A 19,424-nucleotide genomic window follows, 5' to 3' on the forward strand; every position below is an offset into this window, starting at 1 on the left:
TGAAGATTCTGCGATGTTAAGCATAGTGGCAAAGCAGATAATTTTTTAGCCTCTCCCTCAAGTTCATTAGCACGTTTTTCTTAGCTCGCTTTCGTGTCCGTCTGTCCGTGATGATAAAATCTTGCAATCAATATTTCACCAACTTTCCCGCTTGCTAGCGCTCTGAAACTTTTAGGGAAGCTCAGCTCCCGATGACAATACAATAATCAATAATTTGTTGCACGTTTTCAGGCGTATTTATTCAATGAAATGTCTTTATTACAGCCACGCACCCAGATAGATACGGGAACAACAATGTATCCCCTCGAATACAATTTTCTACAGAACTTCGAAAAGAATTTTCTTTCATGCATTTGCGTGGCCAAGTGGTTAATAAAGATAAATGTTTTAGAACAAATTGTTTATAAATACTTTATCTTTAGTTACTTTGTCAATGTGTTTGTAATGTTATAAGTCATATTTTAATAATTTTTACTGTAGTAAATAGTAACATGAACTGCCGTAATAGTGCCCCAGATCCTATTTTCTTTGACCCGTGCCTACATTTTTTGCATAAAGTCTCCAAATCCTAACCAATGCTGGAATCTGTCAAATATTGCCACATATATTGCTAATTTATTGTTTCTTTTTCCAAAATATAAATAATTACTCTTAAGTGCTGCCAAAGTCATTTTTTAATTAATTTCCTGAAAAATGTTTCCAAAAATCTAAGCCTGTCCTGCCAGCTGGTAGGGGGCCAAAGCCTGTAATGTTGAGAATGTCTTCATCAGTATAATAATTCAAAATTTCCTACTCACCAACAGTTTACAATAATATCTTGATAAATTTCCCCTAATTCTTGTAGTAAGGAAGATTAGAAAAGTGAAACTGGTTGAGGAGTTGCCAGAAACTGGCTCCTCTAGCCAAGTTGCCAGAAAAGTTCACCAAGACTGGATAACAAACAGATAAAAATGTCAGGTTCATTTCGATACAAAGTCTGGGATCCTCCTCTTATAATTGCACAGATCATCACAATGCAGGTTAGTTTTAGTTAATAATTTCCTCTACTCAATTTGAATTAACATTCAATCTTTGGTATCTGTTCTTATTTGCCTTTTATGTTCTATGGTCATGAATACTTTTTTCATGTCTCACGTGAATATGTTATAATATTGTATTGAATTTACCTTACATTAAAAATTTAGCTTGTTTGCATTGAATGAAAGTTTTAAAGGCTTGAGTTAAATTCTGCATTTTGAAATATTCAATTATTTGTAATGTTGCTTCTAAGTACTTGAAAGTATTTTTCTGTATTCTTAGCCATATAGTCATCATTTTCAAGCAAATGAATTGATCCCAGCTTTAATGATCTTTAACATAGCAGGAAAGTGAATTGTGATGACCTTTTTAATAATTTCTTTTTCCCTTGCATGTCTTCATTGCATGTGTTGTGGTGACAGTGTCAAGTGATTTATTGATGGTACTTATTTTTTTACAGGCTGTGTATTATGTGGGTCTTGGAGTCTGGATTGCCCTTTTGGATCTCTTCACTGGTCATCATGTAACATTGGACAGCATTTTCAGATACCAGGTACTATGTGTTTCTCTGTTTCTTTGATGAGATCAAATGTTTCCTTGTTCTCTTGAGTCAATATTTCTTTCTCATGTCTCAAGATATCCACTTGTTCCGAAAATATGCAGCCATTTTTAACCATGCCTTGTCTAATCTACTTGAAATTTGTTTTCAAGAACCTAAACTCCATTCCCTCAGGAACTGCAAATAAGAGAGAGTCATGGACGAGCTGTCATGGCTGCCTTCATACTCAACTCAATAACCAGGTTTGTTTATGACTTTTTTTGGCTGACAATAGCTGCACTGCTTAGTTAATGCATGAAGAATTTTTTCTTTGGTTTAACATTGTTTTGCTACCTGATAATTTTTCAGCTTACCTGTTGGTTATGATATGATAGTGTAGTGATAATACAGCAATGCATTTTATTTGAAATCTATTATTAGGAATTTCTCTTATTTATGTATCTACTGGATAGAATTATTTCCTACTCATAAAGTTTGTACCAAGACACATTGAAACATTCAGTATCTTCTTATTTGAGCCGTCATCATGTATTCTGCCATCAGTGCTGTTGGCCTCTGGAAGGTGGTTCAGCGAACGAAACAATGCCTGGACTTCAGCGCCACAGCTCACTTCGTTCATCTGATCATCTGCTGGTGCTATGCCGGCCACCTGCCTGCCTTGCCTTCTCTATATCTGCTGCATCTACTCACACTCACTCTTATGTGTGTGCTGGGGGAATATCTCTGCCTAAGAACAGAGATGACAACCATTCCAGTCAGACCCACACAGCCAAAAACGGATCTGTGACGTCGTTGAAACTCCCCTGCTACTTGAATCTCAGCTGCTTAATTTGTGTAGCTTAGGAATGCATTCGGGACACGCTCGTTGCTTTTTACTTTTTTTATATTTAGCTCATTAATAAATGGATATGTGTAATCCATCTAAAAAGTAGATATGTGCCATCAAGTGCAGTAGCATCACTTAAGGGAGCGCAGTTGTATCTCACTGTATGGTTACTGTTTCAAAGGTATTCAATTTGTAGGGTGAAATCTACCAGATTGAATCAAAGAACACTACCTTAATTATTTAAGTTCTGAGAGGCATCCAACACTAAAAATTTCTGCGGTTAATTTTTATTTTATTTATTTATTTGCTTATTTCATGTTTTGTTTAATGTCATTATGCTGGGATTATGAAGTTTTGCTTATGACGGTCTCTATTTTAGATGCTTATTTTACAGACCTCAATTTATATTCAGTTATTGCAAAGTCAGTTTCTAAATAATAGATTTTAGGCTCATTTGCGAACACTGCCCTGAAAATGACAGAGTTATATGTATGATCCTAAATTGCTCTAATTTTTCTGTAAGGCATTTTAGCATATTATTCGGTATTGTACTACCGTAGGAAATTATTTCATTCAAGTAATTTTTGCATATGTGGTTGTATATTAGTGTAGAAAATCTTATCAAACTTCGTACCTGTTCTCCATGTTAGTGTGAAGTTATTTTGAATTTTCATCCGCTTCTGTTGAATTATATATTTACCTGTGCAAATATCCTTATCAAACTCTTGCTGACAATATCTACAAAAATACTAATGTAGAAATGACATGTACTGGGAAAATAAAACCAATTTTTGTTCATAGTCTAAACAATCTATAGATTTTCTATCCTATGACAATGTGTTGTAAGACCGGGTGTCCTTCTATCTTGCGACGACGTATACTGTGTTAATTCAAGCATCAACAGGGAAATATATTTGTATGGCTTTGCATGTGTTGCACTGCTTGCATCCTGTCAATTAGCAGTTCATTGCTCGAGACTAAATGACGTATATCCAGCTCTGTAAAGACAATGTATTTTTTACATGCGTTTCTGTTAGGTCAATGCGCAGTCATTGTGTTTTATATTGTTCACAGTATTTATTGAAATGTTATAATTTTTTATGTTTGTTTACCCCTTTCAGCGAGCAAATTAGAATATTAAGAGAGGAAACAATGCAACAAATTTGGAGATGGCGGTTTTTCCAGTCAGCCTTAAATTGAATAGTCTTTAATAGCGTAAGTTTTGATTATTATCATTATTTTCATTCTAGTAGGTTATAATGGCATTGCTTGGAATACATGAGTTTTAGCCGCTTCAAGACTCCATTTACTGTTCTACAAAAATCCATATAAATTCTATTGGTTAAACTGAACTAAATTTTCTCCCTTCAATGTTCTGTATAATTTATAGCAGGTTACTCGGCGTGTGGGTTGACGTGGTGTCGCTGGACAGGCCTTTTCTCTAGGCCTCCATTGTCAAAACGCCTAATTTAATTTTTGGATGCTTCTAACATGCTTTTTTTTGCTTTACTCACGCACGTCGATAACTCGAGTATTGTTGATATCCCAGTTATCCTGGTAATATCTCAACACAATTGGTAGTGTACAATACATGCTCGCTTAAGCTGCCACTCAATATTTGCATCGCCCAGCTGCAAACACACCCGCTCCATCAACTCCACAACCTTATTTTTTACAGGCTGTAGCAGTTGAGCTTTGAATGTTATAATGAGCTACCTCTGCTTTGAATGTTATAGGACGACGTGACAATTGCTGCACGTCCCCTGCGACAAGTGCGCGCTAGGGTGAGGAAATTCTATTTTTATAAATACGACGCTATTATTCCTTTAATTAAACGTTTATTAATTTATTTTGCGTTTTAATCAAATAAAACGCTACAAGTTTTACTTTATAGGGTTAATTTCAGGTATACTTCATGAACTAACTGCATACTTTTGAACCGAAGATCTTTTGCAGGGGTGTACTGCTGCTGTTTCATGGTTCAATATTTCCGCTTGAATGTTGATGTTGGGTCTATGTTCTCTTTGTTGGAGCTCGCCATAAGAAGCAGTAGCTACTCTTGAATGATGACTCCTGTTGCTCATTAACATGAATCATTGCTATTTCTTGTTGTTGGAACAACATCATTAATTTTTAAACTGCTTCTCGTCCGAAGCTGCTCAGCTCAGCAGCACATTGTCATTGGCTCATACTAATTAAATTCATTTAATTTTTTTTTAATTATAGCGGTTTCAGCGTTTATTAGGCCGTAGGCCTGTCGCCGATTCTTAACATTGCAGAACATTCACACTTTTTCACAGCATTTTGAGGTCTCGAACTCGCAACTCACTGCTACAATTCTGCTGTGCTTAACCGCCCGGCCTCCTTGCCGATTCTGACCAGAAACTGGCGCACAGAGCTGGGATCGAACCCGCGCCTCTCTAGTGCGTCAATTTTGGTACTCAGCTGAACTTTAACCACTGGGCCACCCTGCCCTTAACCACTGGGCCACCCTGTCTTTAGCCTTGCTTTTCTGCAAAGCGCATTGCGAGGACTACGACATACGAGTACATCAATCAAATTTTGAATTGCAGTTAAAGTTCGCGCGCACTAGTTGAGATGGTTGAAAATACATGATTTTTAATCAACAACAGGAATTCATGAAAGGTTTCCGATGCCGTGAGAAAATATTTTTCACATCAACACAAGCTGACTTGTGTATAAGAGACAGATTCTTCACCTATAATTAAACTGATCAATAACGTANTATAATAATAAGTAAATGAACGTTCATGACCTCATAGCATTTGCGTACTACGCGAAAGCCTTGTCGTGCGACTGGTGATGTGCACTCCACAGTTTACGGAGCGTTTGTACTGCCTACGAACACAGAACTTCTATCTAAATTATAACTAATATTGTTTAAAATAATGTGCATTTGTTGCTTCTGATTGTACGCCAATATCAATGGCGTACGGTCATTGCCAATAAATAACCCACAAATTCTCAAAGGAAACATCATTTTTTTATAAAAGTCAATAAGAAATTACGAAATGAAAACAATGCCTCGTCTCAAAATCGAACAGTACAAATTCTAGGTGAGATTGTGAATGAAAAGACTAATTAATTCCTGTGCCGTCATTCATCATGAATGCTCACATGTTCCATTTCGATTAAGTTTATATTTTAATCAAATTCGCTGATTTTTTTAAAACAACTTTTTTCTAATCTTTTTCCCGTCTCATCTTCTGAAAAGTGTTCTCTGGCACGTGAAGCTCGACATTTCATATTTAAATCTCAGTCTGACATATAATGTCAAATTGAAATTTTTAGACAGTCCCTTCAAGTAAAATCGGAATAAGAATAACTGCAGCCCAATGAACAAACATCGACATTGTTTATTTGCTCTTGTTTGCTTGCGCATCGCAACCGCAATATTGTTAAAATAATGAAGGACATTACCGTGTACTGGCTTTATACAGACACTTGGTGCTCATTGGAAGTTTCTGTAGAGGCAATCTCTATTATAAACTCTAAGTAAAGATATTCATTATCGCTTGCATCGTTACATGCTATTGATTACATACGATCAGTTCCACTTCTACACTCGAGTAAAAGTACTCACAAAGTGGATGAATTTGGCATGTTGCGTAGTCTGAGGACACGAGGTTCCTAAAACTTTTGAGTTGATTTTCAAGTCAATACCGCGTTTGCGTGATATGGTGGCGGTTGTTGTATAATGTTATATGACTTGGGTATCATAACTGTAGCGTACCAGATAATGAAAGTAGCTTGCATGACAACGTGTGCAAGTATTGTACAAGCTTGGCCTGATATGCCAAGACCCGTTTTCCATCAGGATAAATGCACGAAAAAACAAACGTCAGCACGTACGTAGCTCTTGCAGGCGCTGCTTGCATTATACACTGTTGTGATGTAAATACAATACTATCTGAGCCCCTTTCATCTATTTTCCTTACAATAAGCGATTAATAAAGAATATCCGTTTTATCTTTTGAATTAGGAAATTTAGCTAAGTAACATCTTCTGACAGCGCAGGCCATGTTGATGATAAACTGTGATTTGGAAATGGTCGAGTTCACAGAAGTGTCGATGCGGTTTCAAAATTTACATGGCAATGATGGCATGGGTATGCCCTTAAACTAATACTTGAAAACGTTTAGCGTATTAAAGTCCCCTTCTGACATTTTCGAACTGATTTTTTAATATAATTTCTGCATTCCCTGTCAACGCATAACTCTGTAAAATCGAAATCGATTTTATTTTAATTAACAACAATGCTATTCATTCTTAAAACAAAGCTGTTTATCCGTGAAATACATAGTGAACATTAAATTAGACCGCGGGAGACGCCCAGATTGTGCATTTGGAAGTAAATATGGACATCATCAACAATATAATAATGTTTCACTGTAAGAAACAAATATGATTCGAGGCCTAAGGCGTCAAAATAAATCAATATAATATGCAAAACTTGTGTTGATTCAGCATGTATAGGTCTTTAATACATTTTTAACGAATTTTTTCGCCTGCTCTGTTCACCATACATCGATACCCTCATCCTTTGGCAACAGTGTAATGCCGTAAAGCCTAATGGCGGCGGTGTTCGTTGGCGCGCTTGTGTTCTTGTTGTTGCCAAAATCGTTATTTGCCGTCGGTTATTTCAGCTTCTAGTCTTCTAATAATATCAGCAGTGACATCGTAATGGGGGACGAAAAAGAGGAGAAAAGAGAACGCGGTAAGAATTGTACGAGGAGTGACAATGTGATGACGTTTTTGAAGCGAATACTGAACCGGCATCTGTGACAACCATCCTCGCATAGCTAGTGGCAAACCAGATATTTTTTTTCTATTCGCTTCAACTATTTCTTCAACTTGCTATTCTCATCTACCTAGTACTCGATATTTTGATCAATTTATATTGTATGATAATGCCAATGTCCTAGATAGTGAGTAGATACTAACTACGGTAGTGATAGTCTACCTAGGTACTTGATAGTTATTAGTTAATAGGCCTAAGACTGAAAAAGTACAAAAAAACTTCTCCTTCGCCACTATTAACCTGAATTTCCTTGCCAGTCGCAATGCTATTGCTAGTAGTAGTAGACTAGTAGGTACACTGTACAGCGCTCATACGTCATAGTGTGAACTGTGAATGCATATCAGTATATCACTAATAGCTAGAGTAAGATTTTATAATTTTGTCTTTATATTTTAGGTAAGTCATTATTTGTAGATTTTTGACTCTACTTTTGGCACACTGAAAAATTTTGTGATGCATTTGCCTGGTCAGGGATCACAGTAAATGGGTAGCCTAGAGTATCCAAGTCCAAGAACAATATGTTAAACAATCTTGGTAAAGCCTAAACTCCTAAAGACAAATGTTTCACTACCGTTTCTTCAAGATCTGGGTATTTGTACAGGTTGTTGCCTACTAATCATGGTGCAATTAGATATTCATTTTAAATTACCTTGGTAATTTGGGGTTTTGGGAATGTCAAACTTGAATTAGAGGAGAGGACAGAGGAGAACCAGATGACCTCTCACAGACCCACGCTGACAGCCGTATTACATTTTGGCTGCCAGCGCCCAGCTGTGCACAGTGCAATGAAGATTTCAATTCTAACATATCTTGGAGCATAAACAAACTAATATTGCTGTAATGCAAATTAACTCCTATATTCAAGATCATTTATAAATTAATAAAAGCAACATTCTTCCTTAAACTGACACTGGTATGCACAGAAAAAATTCCACTAATAATAATTTTGACCTCAGTTGCACATATTTCTTCATAAATTTAATGCTTTTTGAGGTTTTTGCTTTTAAATTGTTGATGACAGATTGATCAGGAAAAATGGCAAGCTGTATTGCACTTCATGTCAAGTTCACGATCATTTATACATATTTGAAATTGAAATACTTGGTAAAATTAAAATATGCTTGAAGAAAAGCCAAGTAGTATTATTAAAATTTATCAGAAATTATTTAGCTAAACATTACCTTAGGCACATTTCAAATTATAAAAATGGAAAAAGCCATACTCCAATCAGTCCAATGAGGCAATGACACTTCAAAGTGCCACTCTTCAACAGTAGAAGATTATCAACACTTAAACTAAATGAGAAAATGATGCAACTTGACTATTGAGTTCTCTTAAAAACTAAATTGAAAAATGATTTTTTCAAGTGAGAATCTCATTGTTCTATTAAATTTTTAAATGATCTTGTTAGATGATTAATATAATGATATTAATTAATTAATGGCTACTTCTCAATACTTGTTTAGCAGTTTGAGCATGCTAAAATTTACTGAAATTTTGTGTCTACCATATCTAGCATACTACGTGCATGATAGGGAGAGATATAAACGATTGAGAACGCATGCAGTAGTGTGATGTCGATAAATAGCTNCTGCTGCCAGTGCCAGCAACTATTTTTTAAAAAACCTAGATTATATTTTTAAAAATAAACTAGAAAACCATTCTGGAAAAAATATAAATTAAGTCAGTATGTTAATGAGAAACCTTAAAACAGCGGGAAGCAAAAAAAAAAAAACCTAGAGCTAGGTTTATAAACCTAGCGCTGGCAGCACTGCTCCCACCGTCCCTCTAGCACCCTCGAATTGCATCCACTCCCCCGCATCATGGTCTGCCTGCTGGAGTGCTGGAGCCTAATGCCCAAGCACTTCCTAAAATTCCACACTGGTACTAATGTACCATTCAACTCGGATTAACTCATCACGAAATCTAGATAAAGGTTTTTGTATGGGTGAAATGCAAAATGTTGAGAAACATGGATGGGCTCTTGTTATATGGCATTATACCATTATCTGCTAGTTCAGCTTGCTAATTTACAGACAAGATTGGAATTTTTCTATTTATTACTGAAAACTTCCAAGTTGCAACTCCTTATTTATATTATATTTGGACTCTCTTACTCTTTGTGAAATTGTGTACTTTGAAATTCATTCAGATTACTCACTGAGATAAGAGATTTGGATAAGATTATGCAAGCATAATAAATGTTCAGGATCATTAGGGTCACTGTCAGGCTGCTCAGGCACATTTATCACATACATTCTGGAAAATTGTGCAAGCTGCAGGAGGCTTGGGCGCTAGGCTATTACAAGAAGCCACCTGTGGCCCTGGTAGTGGCACAAAAATGCCAGTGTTTGCTTTCAATTTTAGCCATTTTTATAGTACTTAATTTTTTGCAAAGAACAATTTGAAAAAACTGCAAATTTTTGCAAATTGTCTTCTTAAGAATTAATTTTTACAATTTGTGTGTGATTTTTAGAAAATTTTTCCCAATATTCCAGATTGGTCCCAAATTAGATGTAAAATAAAAATATTCCATTATATCTCAGTTGATTTTGTAGATTGAGCTCCTGACAAAGGTTTGAGGTACCGTAAAATGGGGTAACTTAGACCACCTAATATCAGCCCTGACGGGGTAACAAAGACCATCACTTTTTTTGAAATTACATAAAGACTATGAGAGGCAGGAGCCAGCAATTTATGGTGAGTGAAGTTAGAGTATAGACCTGTATTTTGCATGTTTCAATTCAAGTTTAATTTAGCTAGTAAAAAAATGGCATCATTTATAAAAAAAAGTGGTCTAAGTTACCCCATTTTATGGTACCTATAGCTGGTAAATTTTTAATCTAAATTCCACCATTCCTTGAAGTACACTCTGCTAGTCTGCTGAAAGGAGTGGAACACTAGAATGAAACACTAGGCGATGAAACATTTTTAGCGCTTTTTTCTGCTACTAATACTCCAAAAGTAAACATAAAGTATATCTCTTTATTGCATTTGTTGGGTATTTCTTGCTACATCTAGAAGCTTTAACATTGGAATGATTTCCTTAGTCATCCTCAGCAATATCATGCATTCTCTAGCTGTCTGGCATGCAAATCTCCTGATTCATTCATTTGCAAGTCCATTTGTTAGGCCGTCATCATATGGATTTTATTTGCATGTAACTTCACAGAGGATACTATTCAAGCCCATTTCTTTGTATTTATCTACACTGCTTATATTTATTCTTATTGTTCAGATCGCGGTGGAGATATGGATTCCAAAAAGGATCGTGATGGCAAGGACCGTGACAAGGACAGAGACAGGGAACGTGATAAGGATCGAGACAAAGACAGAGACAGGGATCGCGACAAGGACCGAGATCGGGACAAGGACCGCAAGAGAAAGAGTCGGTCAAGATCCAGAGATCGCAGGAGAAGGAGGTAACTGACAATCTAGATATTTCATGAATGATCTAGGAGAAATTCACCTTTCATTGTTGTAATATTATTATGTATTATTATTTTTTTTATGAACTCTGATTCCAGATTCCAGCATTTTAGAGTGTGTTTATGATCAGCATCATGCAAAACAGATTGCCTGCTTTGGTGAAGTAGTGTCATAATAATCAAATAGGCATGTTTGATTGGTGATGCTAGTGAAATCTTGTGGACTCACCTTCAGCACCTAGAAAAGAACACCAATTTTTTTGTCAGTTCTTGCCACCAGATTTGAGGAAACTGTTGATTACAATCAACTTTTTACATATATTATTTTTGTAAAGGTTGTTTTTTTAGAAGTATTTTTGGTTACAGTGGGAATTTTGTAGTTAACCTGTGAACCTGTTCTCATATAATATTGAAATTGAAGATTTATTTTAATGTGTCGAGTGGATCTTCACTAAATTTTGTAACAATTTAATTATAATCCCATTAGATGTTTGTTGCAAGCATTTAGAAAGTTAATTGTAAAAAAACTGCTGGGTGTTATCTAAGGTTGCAAATAGTTCACCCTTATCCCTACTTCAACTGTTCATTTATATTGTGATTGGGAAATCTAGATTTGAATGTAAAAGTCTTCAAAATATTTTCAATTTATGTGTTTATTACTTGTTTATAAGGAAAAGTTTTTATTCCTCATGCAAAATTTAGCACTCAGGGTCTTCCTTGGCAGGTCCCGATCTCGGTCTCGTAATCGTTCACGCTCCAAGTCGTCTGCTCAGGAGTCTTCCCGCAAGAGTAGGCGGAGGAAGCCATCACTTTACTGGGACAAACCTCCTCCAGGTTTTGAGCACATAACTCCCTTACAGTACAAGGCCATGCAAGGTAAGATACGCCTTGAATTGCTCATTGTTTTCAACTCGGTTTTTGTCTTTCATAGAAGAGATGAAAGCTGCTGTGCGTGCTTGCAAATTTGGGCTTATTGGTGAGGAGCGATCTTATTTACACTCTTATGCAGAGGTATCACCTCAATAAATTCGGTCATTTAGTGTTATGAATTTTTCTCCTGAAATAAAGTTTTGTTTTATTTATCATTATCACTGACTAAAATGAGTCTATTGAGTAATGCTTCTGTTTTTCTCTGCAGCTGCCGGTCAGATTCCTAGTAACATCTTGCCTGAAGTGACGGCCTCGGCGGCATCTGCTGCTGCAGTGCCTGTCGTTGGCTCGACCATCACGCGGCAAGCGCGGCGGCTGTATGTGGGCAACATGCCGTTTGGCGTCACCGAAGAAGAAGTTATGGAGTTTTTCAATCAGCAGATGCATCTTGCTGGACTAGCTCAGGCTGCTGGCAACCCTGTGCTCGCTTGCCAGGTTAGTATTAGGTTCGACTGAAATATTCTAAATCTTCTAACTCTTTAGTTCACAAAGAGACGGGGAGAACTTGAAATTAAATTGATGACGCAAGGTTGACCTAGAAGTTTGGCCCAAGCCTTTGACTAATGTCTACCTCTTCTGGGCAGGTACTCAGTACAAGCAAGTGGCTGTGCTTTAGCCAAGCCCACACTTGATCTTACGCTTCCCTCAATTGGGCATAAGGGCACCACTCAATTTATAAATTGCATATTTTTCCTCACCCCTTTTTCTGTTATTAGTTTAAATGTGTTGAGTGACAATTATTATGTTATTTGAACGGTTGCTTAAAAAATAATAGGTCATAATAATTTAGAGGTTTGATGGTATGAAGCATGTCGAGTGACGGCAGTCCTGTTCCGCCTTTCCAGGGTGGAGGAATGGTAAGAGCATCAGAAGATGGTCGTGTAGCTCCTACACAGACCATCTCTAGCGAGTTTCTTGTGCAGGACTCGCGTAGCTTCCCTGCTTCTACTCTGCAACCTGCACACCACTCTACTCAGCTCTTCATAGCCTCTTTATTGTGGCTTCACAACAACTATTTGGGCTCAAATTGGAGAAACTTATGAATTTTAGCCCCAACGGGCTCAGAATTGCCATTATATTGGCTTTAGTTTTATTATTAACGTTCGGTTCTAGTAGATCCAATCAATGAATTTGAGTCCATTTTAAGGTTACATGTTCATGATCGCGTAGTGACACGGTGATAGGAAAATTCCTACAAATTATTTGTGCACTGCGCTCATAAAATAGCAGTGTTTACATAGAGAAGAGGCTTGAAATTATGTGAAGTAAAACCATTTGGTCTCATTTGAAATTGGTAAATAGAATGGTTCTCTTAATTTACCATACGGTTATTTCTACTTCTAGATCCGGGTGAGTTATGTATAACATTTTAAAATTAGTTTCTTTCATTGGGAGCATAAGATAAGAGTTGGACAAAGCGGAGCACGTGGCCGATAATCGTAGCAGTGCATTTTAATGTAGGAATTACTCGATGTCATTCCTGGAGAAATGTCCGCATTTGCTACAATGCTACACCAACAAAGCAGTGCTTTAACTCGCACCGTAGAACTAGCATCAGCGGCTATCAAATTAATGTTCCCATAAAGCCAACGTAACCTGGCCTATTTGTGCAGGTATGGACCAATAAAATACCTATTTTGTTTTTGCGATTTGTCTGTGCAGGCAAGACGAAAGCTTCATGAAAATTGGCTCTTTGGGCAGGAAAGGCAGTAAGGCTGCATCACAGCTCATGCCTCCCTATTTACATGAAGTTTTACTGTGCAGGAATCTCACGATTCCCATGCATATCCTGCTTAACGTGTTAGTTACGTGCAGGTTAAAAAGCACGTGGTGGTTACAACTTGGTACCGAGATGGTTGGTAAGCAGGTGCTAAGTGCTTCCTCACTCTGTAACCATTTATCATCAAGATTATGATATTCTTCTTGCAGGTGAACCTGGACAAAAATTTCGCCTTTCTGGAGTTTCGATCTATTGACGAGGCTACTCAAGCTATCGCTTTTGATGGCATTAATTTCAAGGGACAGTCGCTCAAGATACGACGACCTCACGACTACCAGCCCATGCCAGGAATGGCAGAACACCCAACTCTCTCTATGCCAGGTACTCTATACTCGTCCCTTCACAGCAGCATTTCTTACCATGTTCCATGAAATTCGAGAACCGCATGCAACAATTCACAGTGTTTATTTTTATCATATATTCGGCCAGTTATCTAATTTCTGACTAAAAGCTCATATCTGTATAGAAATTTATTTTTGCTTTATTATCATAATATTAATTAAGTTATTATAATTTTTTTTCAATTGCTACTTCGCAATGAGACACAAGCTTTTACATGTATACTGGAGTGATTTACCTGCGAATGTCGGTGCTGTGCAGACAATGTGCCAGTCATTGCTGGCGTCGTGTCGACGGTGGTGCCTGACTCTCCGAACAAAATATTCATTGGAGGTTTACCTAACTACCTCAACGAGGATCAGGTAATTTGTTGCTGTGCTCAGCACTCTAGCAGGTCACTCCACTGACGGTCTTCGGCACTCTAAGGAGGGTATATATACCACAAGCAAGTGCTGGTCAGTTGGGCTACCGAATAGATGATAGGCGAAGCCTGCTTCTCACGGGCATACTTTGGTCTGATAGAAAAGTTATGTTAGGGATTTTAAGACATGCCTTTCTGTGATGTGTCATTGAACTTGCACGAATTGCAGAATGACAGAAATATATATCAAAAATATTACAAAATAAATCTGAATTTAATTAATCACAATCGCAAGATTTTTGTTTATTATGGTTGGACACATAACCTCTAGCTACAAATTTAGCTTACATTTCGAGTTAAGTGGCAAGACTTGACTTACAGCTATCGCCATGAAGGAAACTAATCTATGGTTCTGTACAGATTTTTTTTTTATCATACATGAAGCAATTATATTGATTCGAAACAGTGATTGCTCATAGATTGTGAAGGAAGGCTCTTCTTAAATTTTGTATTGTGTGGCATTGCGTGGTGGTGCACTGAAGGACTCGGCTTGGAATTCTGTTCCCTGTCAACTTAATCTGGACGATGTATATTTTATATTCCAAGTTCTAACTTTGACGCTGGAGAGAAGACCTGCCAAGTCCTTGAGTGTGCCTCTGTAGGATCATGCGTTCCCAGGCGTGCGGAGCTTCAGAGGCATTCGTTCGCAGGTTTTCAGGTGGTTGGCGGTCACCATATTGTCTTCTATTGCAGGTATCTTTTTCAGCGGATTCTTAGAATCTTTATCAAAAGCGCTCTCCTTGTCAAACTATCACGGTTACTAAATTGGTTTTCTCTTCTCCCCCATTTGTTCCGTAGCTAGGGGTCGATGGCTTAATATGCACTGCACCAATTGTGTGTGTGCCATGCTAGAGCCTACGCGCTCCCACCTTTAATTGGTGCTTCTTAATCAAGGCAAGTGTTGGGTGTAGTAGCTGCTCGGGACAACCCTCAGTCCTGTAGGCCTTCTTGTCTTTGCAGTGAGGGTCTCAACTGGTGTGTTGTGACCCCCCGTGGCGCGGTTATCACGCGGTGTTGGCTAGCTTTGTGTTGTTTTTGGTCGTACTCTTTTCCATATCCCGCACCCTTGTGGTGGTACTTGGAAGAAGATATCTTCTGTGAAATATTATTGAACTTATGGATTTTCACGGCTTAAATATCTGATTCCAACCCGGATTTGCGATTAATTCCTATAAATGTGATCTTGAGCTCATTGAAACTTAGACATTTTTGACTAGGTCGTTTTGCAAAATACGGTTGATCCGTCATCGCGCTTCTTGAAGAAACGTAAATAAGTCCGGCGGGAACAGGATTTTTTTTGCGAGAGGGAGGCCGTATTATATTAATGGCTGCTTCTTAAGACTTTACTGAACATAAATTTTTGCCCATTGCCAACCCGTTACTTAATGAGAGATGAAAAGAATAACGGGTTTACTGTCATTGAACTGAAAAGAAAAGCGTCCGTTTTTCTAGAAATAGCGGACGGAATAGAAGAAACAAAGCGCACGTTTCATGTTAGTCTTCAGTCTGGTGGCTTTATTCGTGATCATGGTTGCTGGTTATTGATTGCATTATTCAACTGCTCTATGACCGTTCGACCGATGCGGGAGAGAACTCGGGTATGTAAAAAGCCCACAAATTTCTAAAGAAAAATGTAAGAAATATGCTTTTGAATGGTGCACTGAAATTTTGATTTTTCACTATGGTTTTCATGAATGTTAATTTCAATTCAGTTGCTGTGAAGTGTTGACCATTTCTCAAAGTGTAGTCAATAGTCAAATGTTGATAAAATACTTTATATAATCTGATCCATTATTTTATTTCTTTGATGTGTAATCTGGTGGTCTTCATCTCGCCATCCAGGTTAAAGAATTGCTGATGTCTTTCGGGCAACTTCGCGCCTTCAACTTGGTAAAGGACTCTTCTACGGGACTGTCAAAAGGCTATGCGTTCTGTGAATACGTCGACGTTTCCCTCACTGACCAGGTCAGATTTTCTTCTTTTAATAGCTTGAAATCGGTAATTAATTACTCTCTTACGTGTGTAGTATTTGAGATAATTATTTCTGAAGAACCACAAAATTTACATGATTTTATCTGAAAACATATTCCCCACGTATCTTGGAGCATCGTTTCAGCTGTCTTGTGTACATTTGATATTGAGCTCTGAGTATATATGACAGGCCATCCAAGGCCTGAATGGCATGCAGCTCGGCGAGAAGAAGCTTGTCGTTCAGCGCGCCATCGTCGGGGCCAAGAACACAAGCGCCATCGCGCAGGTGCCCGTGCAGATCCAGGTGCCAGGGCTGCAGCTGCAGTCCAGCTCTGGGCCTGCAACTGAAGTATTGGCTCTAATGAACATGGTGAGAAGCTTCAGACTATACAATATAAAAGTATTTGTAGTACAATTAGCCGCATATCTCAGTATTTCCGTGGTCCCGGACTGGTAGCTTTTTGAAATGTGTTGTTGATTCACATCTTATTTAACGCGCTGTTGATGGAATAATGTCGTACAGTACATTCCAACATTTTAACGGACTACAAGTTCCCAAACTTGGTTAGTTGAAGAAGTATTTTGTGAGTTAGCTTTTATAATTTTTCTTCTGAGATGTTGAATTTAAACTGTTCCTTCTAAGCCTAATTACATCCTTTGAATGCGACAGATGTTGACACAATGCCTGTCGCACTTGGGCGCGGGGTATTAAATTCCGTGTTTCTAACTTGGCGTGTGTTGCAGGTAACACCTGAGGAGCTGAAGGATGACGAGGAGTATGAGGATATCGTGGACGATATTCGTGAGGAATGCAGCCGTTACGGAATCGTGCGTTCCGTTGAAATCCCTCGGCCTGTAGAGGGTGTTGAGGTGCCCGGTGTTGGCAAGGTGTTTGTTGAGTTCAACAGTGTCCTGGATTGCCAAAAAGCTCAACAGAACCTCACAGGGCGGAAATTTGCTAGCAGAGTTGTGGTAACGTCTTATTTTGACCCTGAAAGATACCACCGGAGGGACTTTTAAACTGCCGTCGTTTTAAATGTGATCTGATTCTGAGGCAGATGTTTCCATATTACGCAACGTTGTAATTTGCCTGTCTAATTAAGTGTAGTGTAAATAAAATTCATTTCAATTCACGTATTTTAAATTGCATTATCTTGGCTCTGTTGATGCAGCTCTCACAGAAACTATGTTGTAATGATTCAGTATTGAGCAAATTTGGAGTGGCTTGGTCTACTTTGTTTCAGTTCAATTGATTCTCATTTAATTCCATACTTGAATTGAGACCTACTAATTGAATAGTCTCCGATTTCTATGCATAACGTATGTTCACCACTTACTTCGAATTTTTTATTTATCTATTGATTTCCTGGTGTCTTTATCACTCGCACAGTGTCTGTCCCAGTCGATACTGAATAAAAGGTTGCGTCCTAGCTGAATCTTTCCAAGTAAATTTTCTTGTTTGGTATACTGATATCTCTTCTCAGTCTTGGAACTAATCGACCTCAGTATTTACTTACCCTGACGCCTGTGCAGACTTGCAAATTATCGTTAGCAGCTTGTTATGGAGTGAAAAATAAATGTGGGTGGGCATTTTAGCAAACCTGCCATCATTTGCGACGAACCTCTTCAGTAAAAGTGTAAGCCTGAATATTCCTTTTTTTCGTGCTTTCGATTTAAAATTTCGTGTTTCGAAGAAAGAAGAGAATTGTGTGATGACTTTGGGTTGTAAGTTCCCATATAAATTCGGAATTGAGTCCATGAAGTTCGGTGGAAAATACTAATCATAATTCCTGAATAATCGCATTATATTTCCTGGCGAACCCTAAGATCATACAACAACAATAATAATGACATTTTCAGTCAATATAAACGTTCATATCCTACACGGCACTCATTTTCTTGTGACATTGATGTTTGAAAATCATTTACGGAATTGATCTTGATGAACTAGGAGTGGACGTACAGGAGTTAAATAGCATTAGAAAGGGTAATCAGCGCTACAGCTATTAAGCTAATTCGCAATGACAGTTGGAAATAAACGTGCCAATAAGGCTAAAGGTCTATATTATTGAAAAAATTGTATTATATTATATAGGTGTATACCATTCGTCGCACACAAGGAGCGGGGAGCCTCAAGCGGCCAGGTCGCTAAAGCGGGCAAAAAATGAAACAGCGTTAGCATCTCAATGAGACGAAAGGCCAGGAAGAATGCAACAGAAACTGGGACTCGCGTACAAGAAGTCGCTTACACGAGACGTCTGCCGGTTGTGCGAGAGCGACGGAGAAGAAAGTTGCAATTAATCGTGCATATATAGCAACTAGATCCTGCAAATAATATCCATAGTCATACCACGAGCCTTATGGTGAAGCGTTTAGTAACAATGCCCCTTGGAACGCGAGATCTCGTGTAACTTCAGACGAGCATAGACTGGGGGCGCAGCCGTAGGCCACGAATTTTACTCGTAAATAAGCCGTAGAGCTGGCACCCAGCCTCACCATACATTAACTTTACTCAGCCTTAGAGCTAGAAGCCGCAGACTACACTTGAACTCCGTAATCCAGACCAGCTACGCACTGCAGAAAAGTAATAGCGCCCTATGTCTTCAGCCAATGCTTAAGCATGCTCGCTCATGAGCAGACAGTTCCTCATCCGGCTTACCTTATTCACGCTGTCCCGGCTCACAACCTTCTTGGGGCCAATGACTGGCTCTACTAGCACACATGAATTGCCTTTCTAACTTCCTGCAGCCAATGAGGTTGGGTTAGGTCCGCTCAGGTTTGTTTTGGATAGAGAAATTGTGCAACTTGTGCAGGTTTGGCCAGATGCAGTATGGCCATGTTTGCCTTTAGCAAGCTCAAGTTGTAGCTGTGGACATCCGGCGCTATGGCATTGAGCACTTGACTTTATAGGCTGTTATGCCCTCTAGCGTTCTTACCTACGGAAAGGAACATGAACTAGGTGTGAAGTTTGGCAAAGCTCCTCCGGCATGCGCCTCCATAGACTTGTCAGTAAGCTCTTACGGAGGGGGGACAGGACCTCTCGGACAAAACGCGGCCTGTTCCACGGCCGTGCCTCAAGAAATTCATCGTACATGGAATATCTTCCAAACTACTGAACCGATTTCAATGAAACTTGATATATAGATTCCTAACCACCTAAAGGTGATGTCTAGCACGTGTGAATTTTCGCGATTTCGCCCGCGTTTTCGATTTATATGGTAATACGGGCAAAAATACGCATCGTACATGGACTTAACCTAACCTATTCACACGGGCTAGACATCAGCTTTAGGTGGTCAGGAATCTAAATATCAAGTTTCACCGAAATCGG

The 19,424-nt window shown here is 38.4% G+C and overlaps 2 protein-coding genes across 3 annotated transcripts; both read left to right on the forward strand.

The window, feature by feature from the left end:
- The first annotated feature begins 668 nt into the window (after positions 1 to 668).
- LOC108682777 (protein SYS1 homolog) lies at positions 669 to 3,499 on the forward strand. The gene is made up of 4 exons (XM_018172016.2): positions 669 to 1,019; positions 1,478 to 1,570; positions 1,751 to 1,818; positions 2,120 to 3,499. The coding sequence occupies exons 1-4, from the start codon at positions 951 to 953 to the stop codon at positions 2,361 to 2,363; spliced, it is 474 nt and encodes a 157-aa protein (XP_018027505.1). The 5' UTR covers positions 669 to 950; the 3' UTR covers positions 2,364 to 3,499.
- A 3,459-nt stretch (positions 3,500 to 6,958) lies between these two features.
- On the forward strand, positions 6,959 to 17,741 carry LOC108682774 (splicing factor U2AF 50 kDa subunit). Of its 2 annotated transcripts, XM_018172011.2 has the most exons (10): positions 6,959 to 7,140; positions 10,463 to 10,646; positions 11,377 to 11,528; positions 11,791 to 12,017; positions 12,428 to 12,439; positions 13,512 to 13,683; positions 13,963 to 14,063; positions 15,965 to 16,087; positions 16,284 to 16,463; positions 16,838 to 17,741. In XM_018172011.2, the coding sequence occupies exons 1-10, from the start codon at positions 7,107 to 7,109 to the stop codon at positions 17,111 to 17,113; spliced, it is 1,461 nt and encodes a 486-aa protein (XP_018027500.1). In that variant the 5' UTR covers positions 6,959 to 7,106; the 3' UTR covers positions 17,114 to 17,741. The 2 variants fall into 2 exon arrangements, with proteins under 2 accessions (XP_018027500.1, XP_018027502.1); XM_018172013.2 differs by lacking the exon at positions 12,428 to 12,439.
- The last annotated feature ends 1,683 nt before the right edge of the window (positions 17,742 to 19,424 follow it).

Source organism: Hyalella azteca, unplaced genomic scaffold (assembly GCF_000764305.2).
Source record: "Hyalella azteca isolate HAZT.00-mixed unplaced genomic scaffold, Hazt_2.0.2 contig15315, whole genome shotgun sequence".
Taxonomy (NCBI): Eukaryota; Metazoa; Arthropoda; class Malacostraca; order Amphipoda; family Hyalellidae; genus Hyalella; species Hyalella azteca.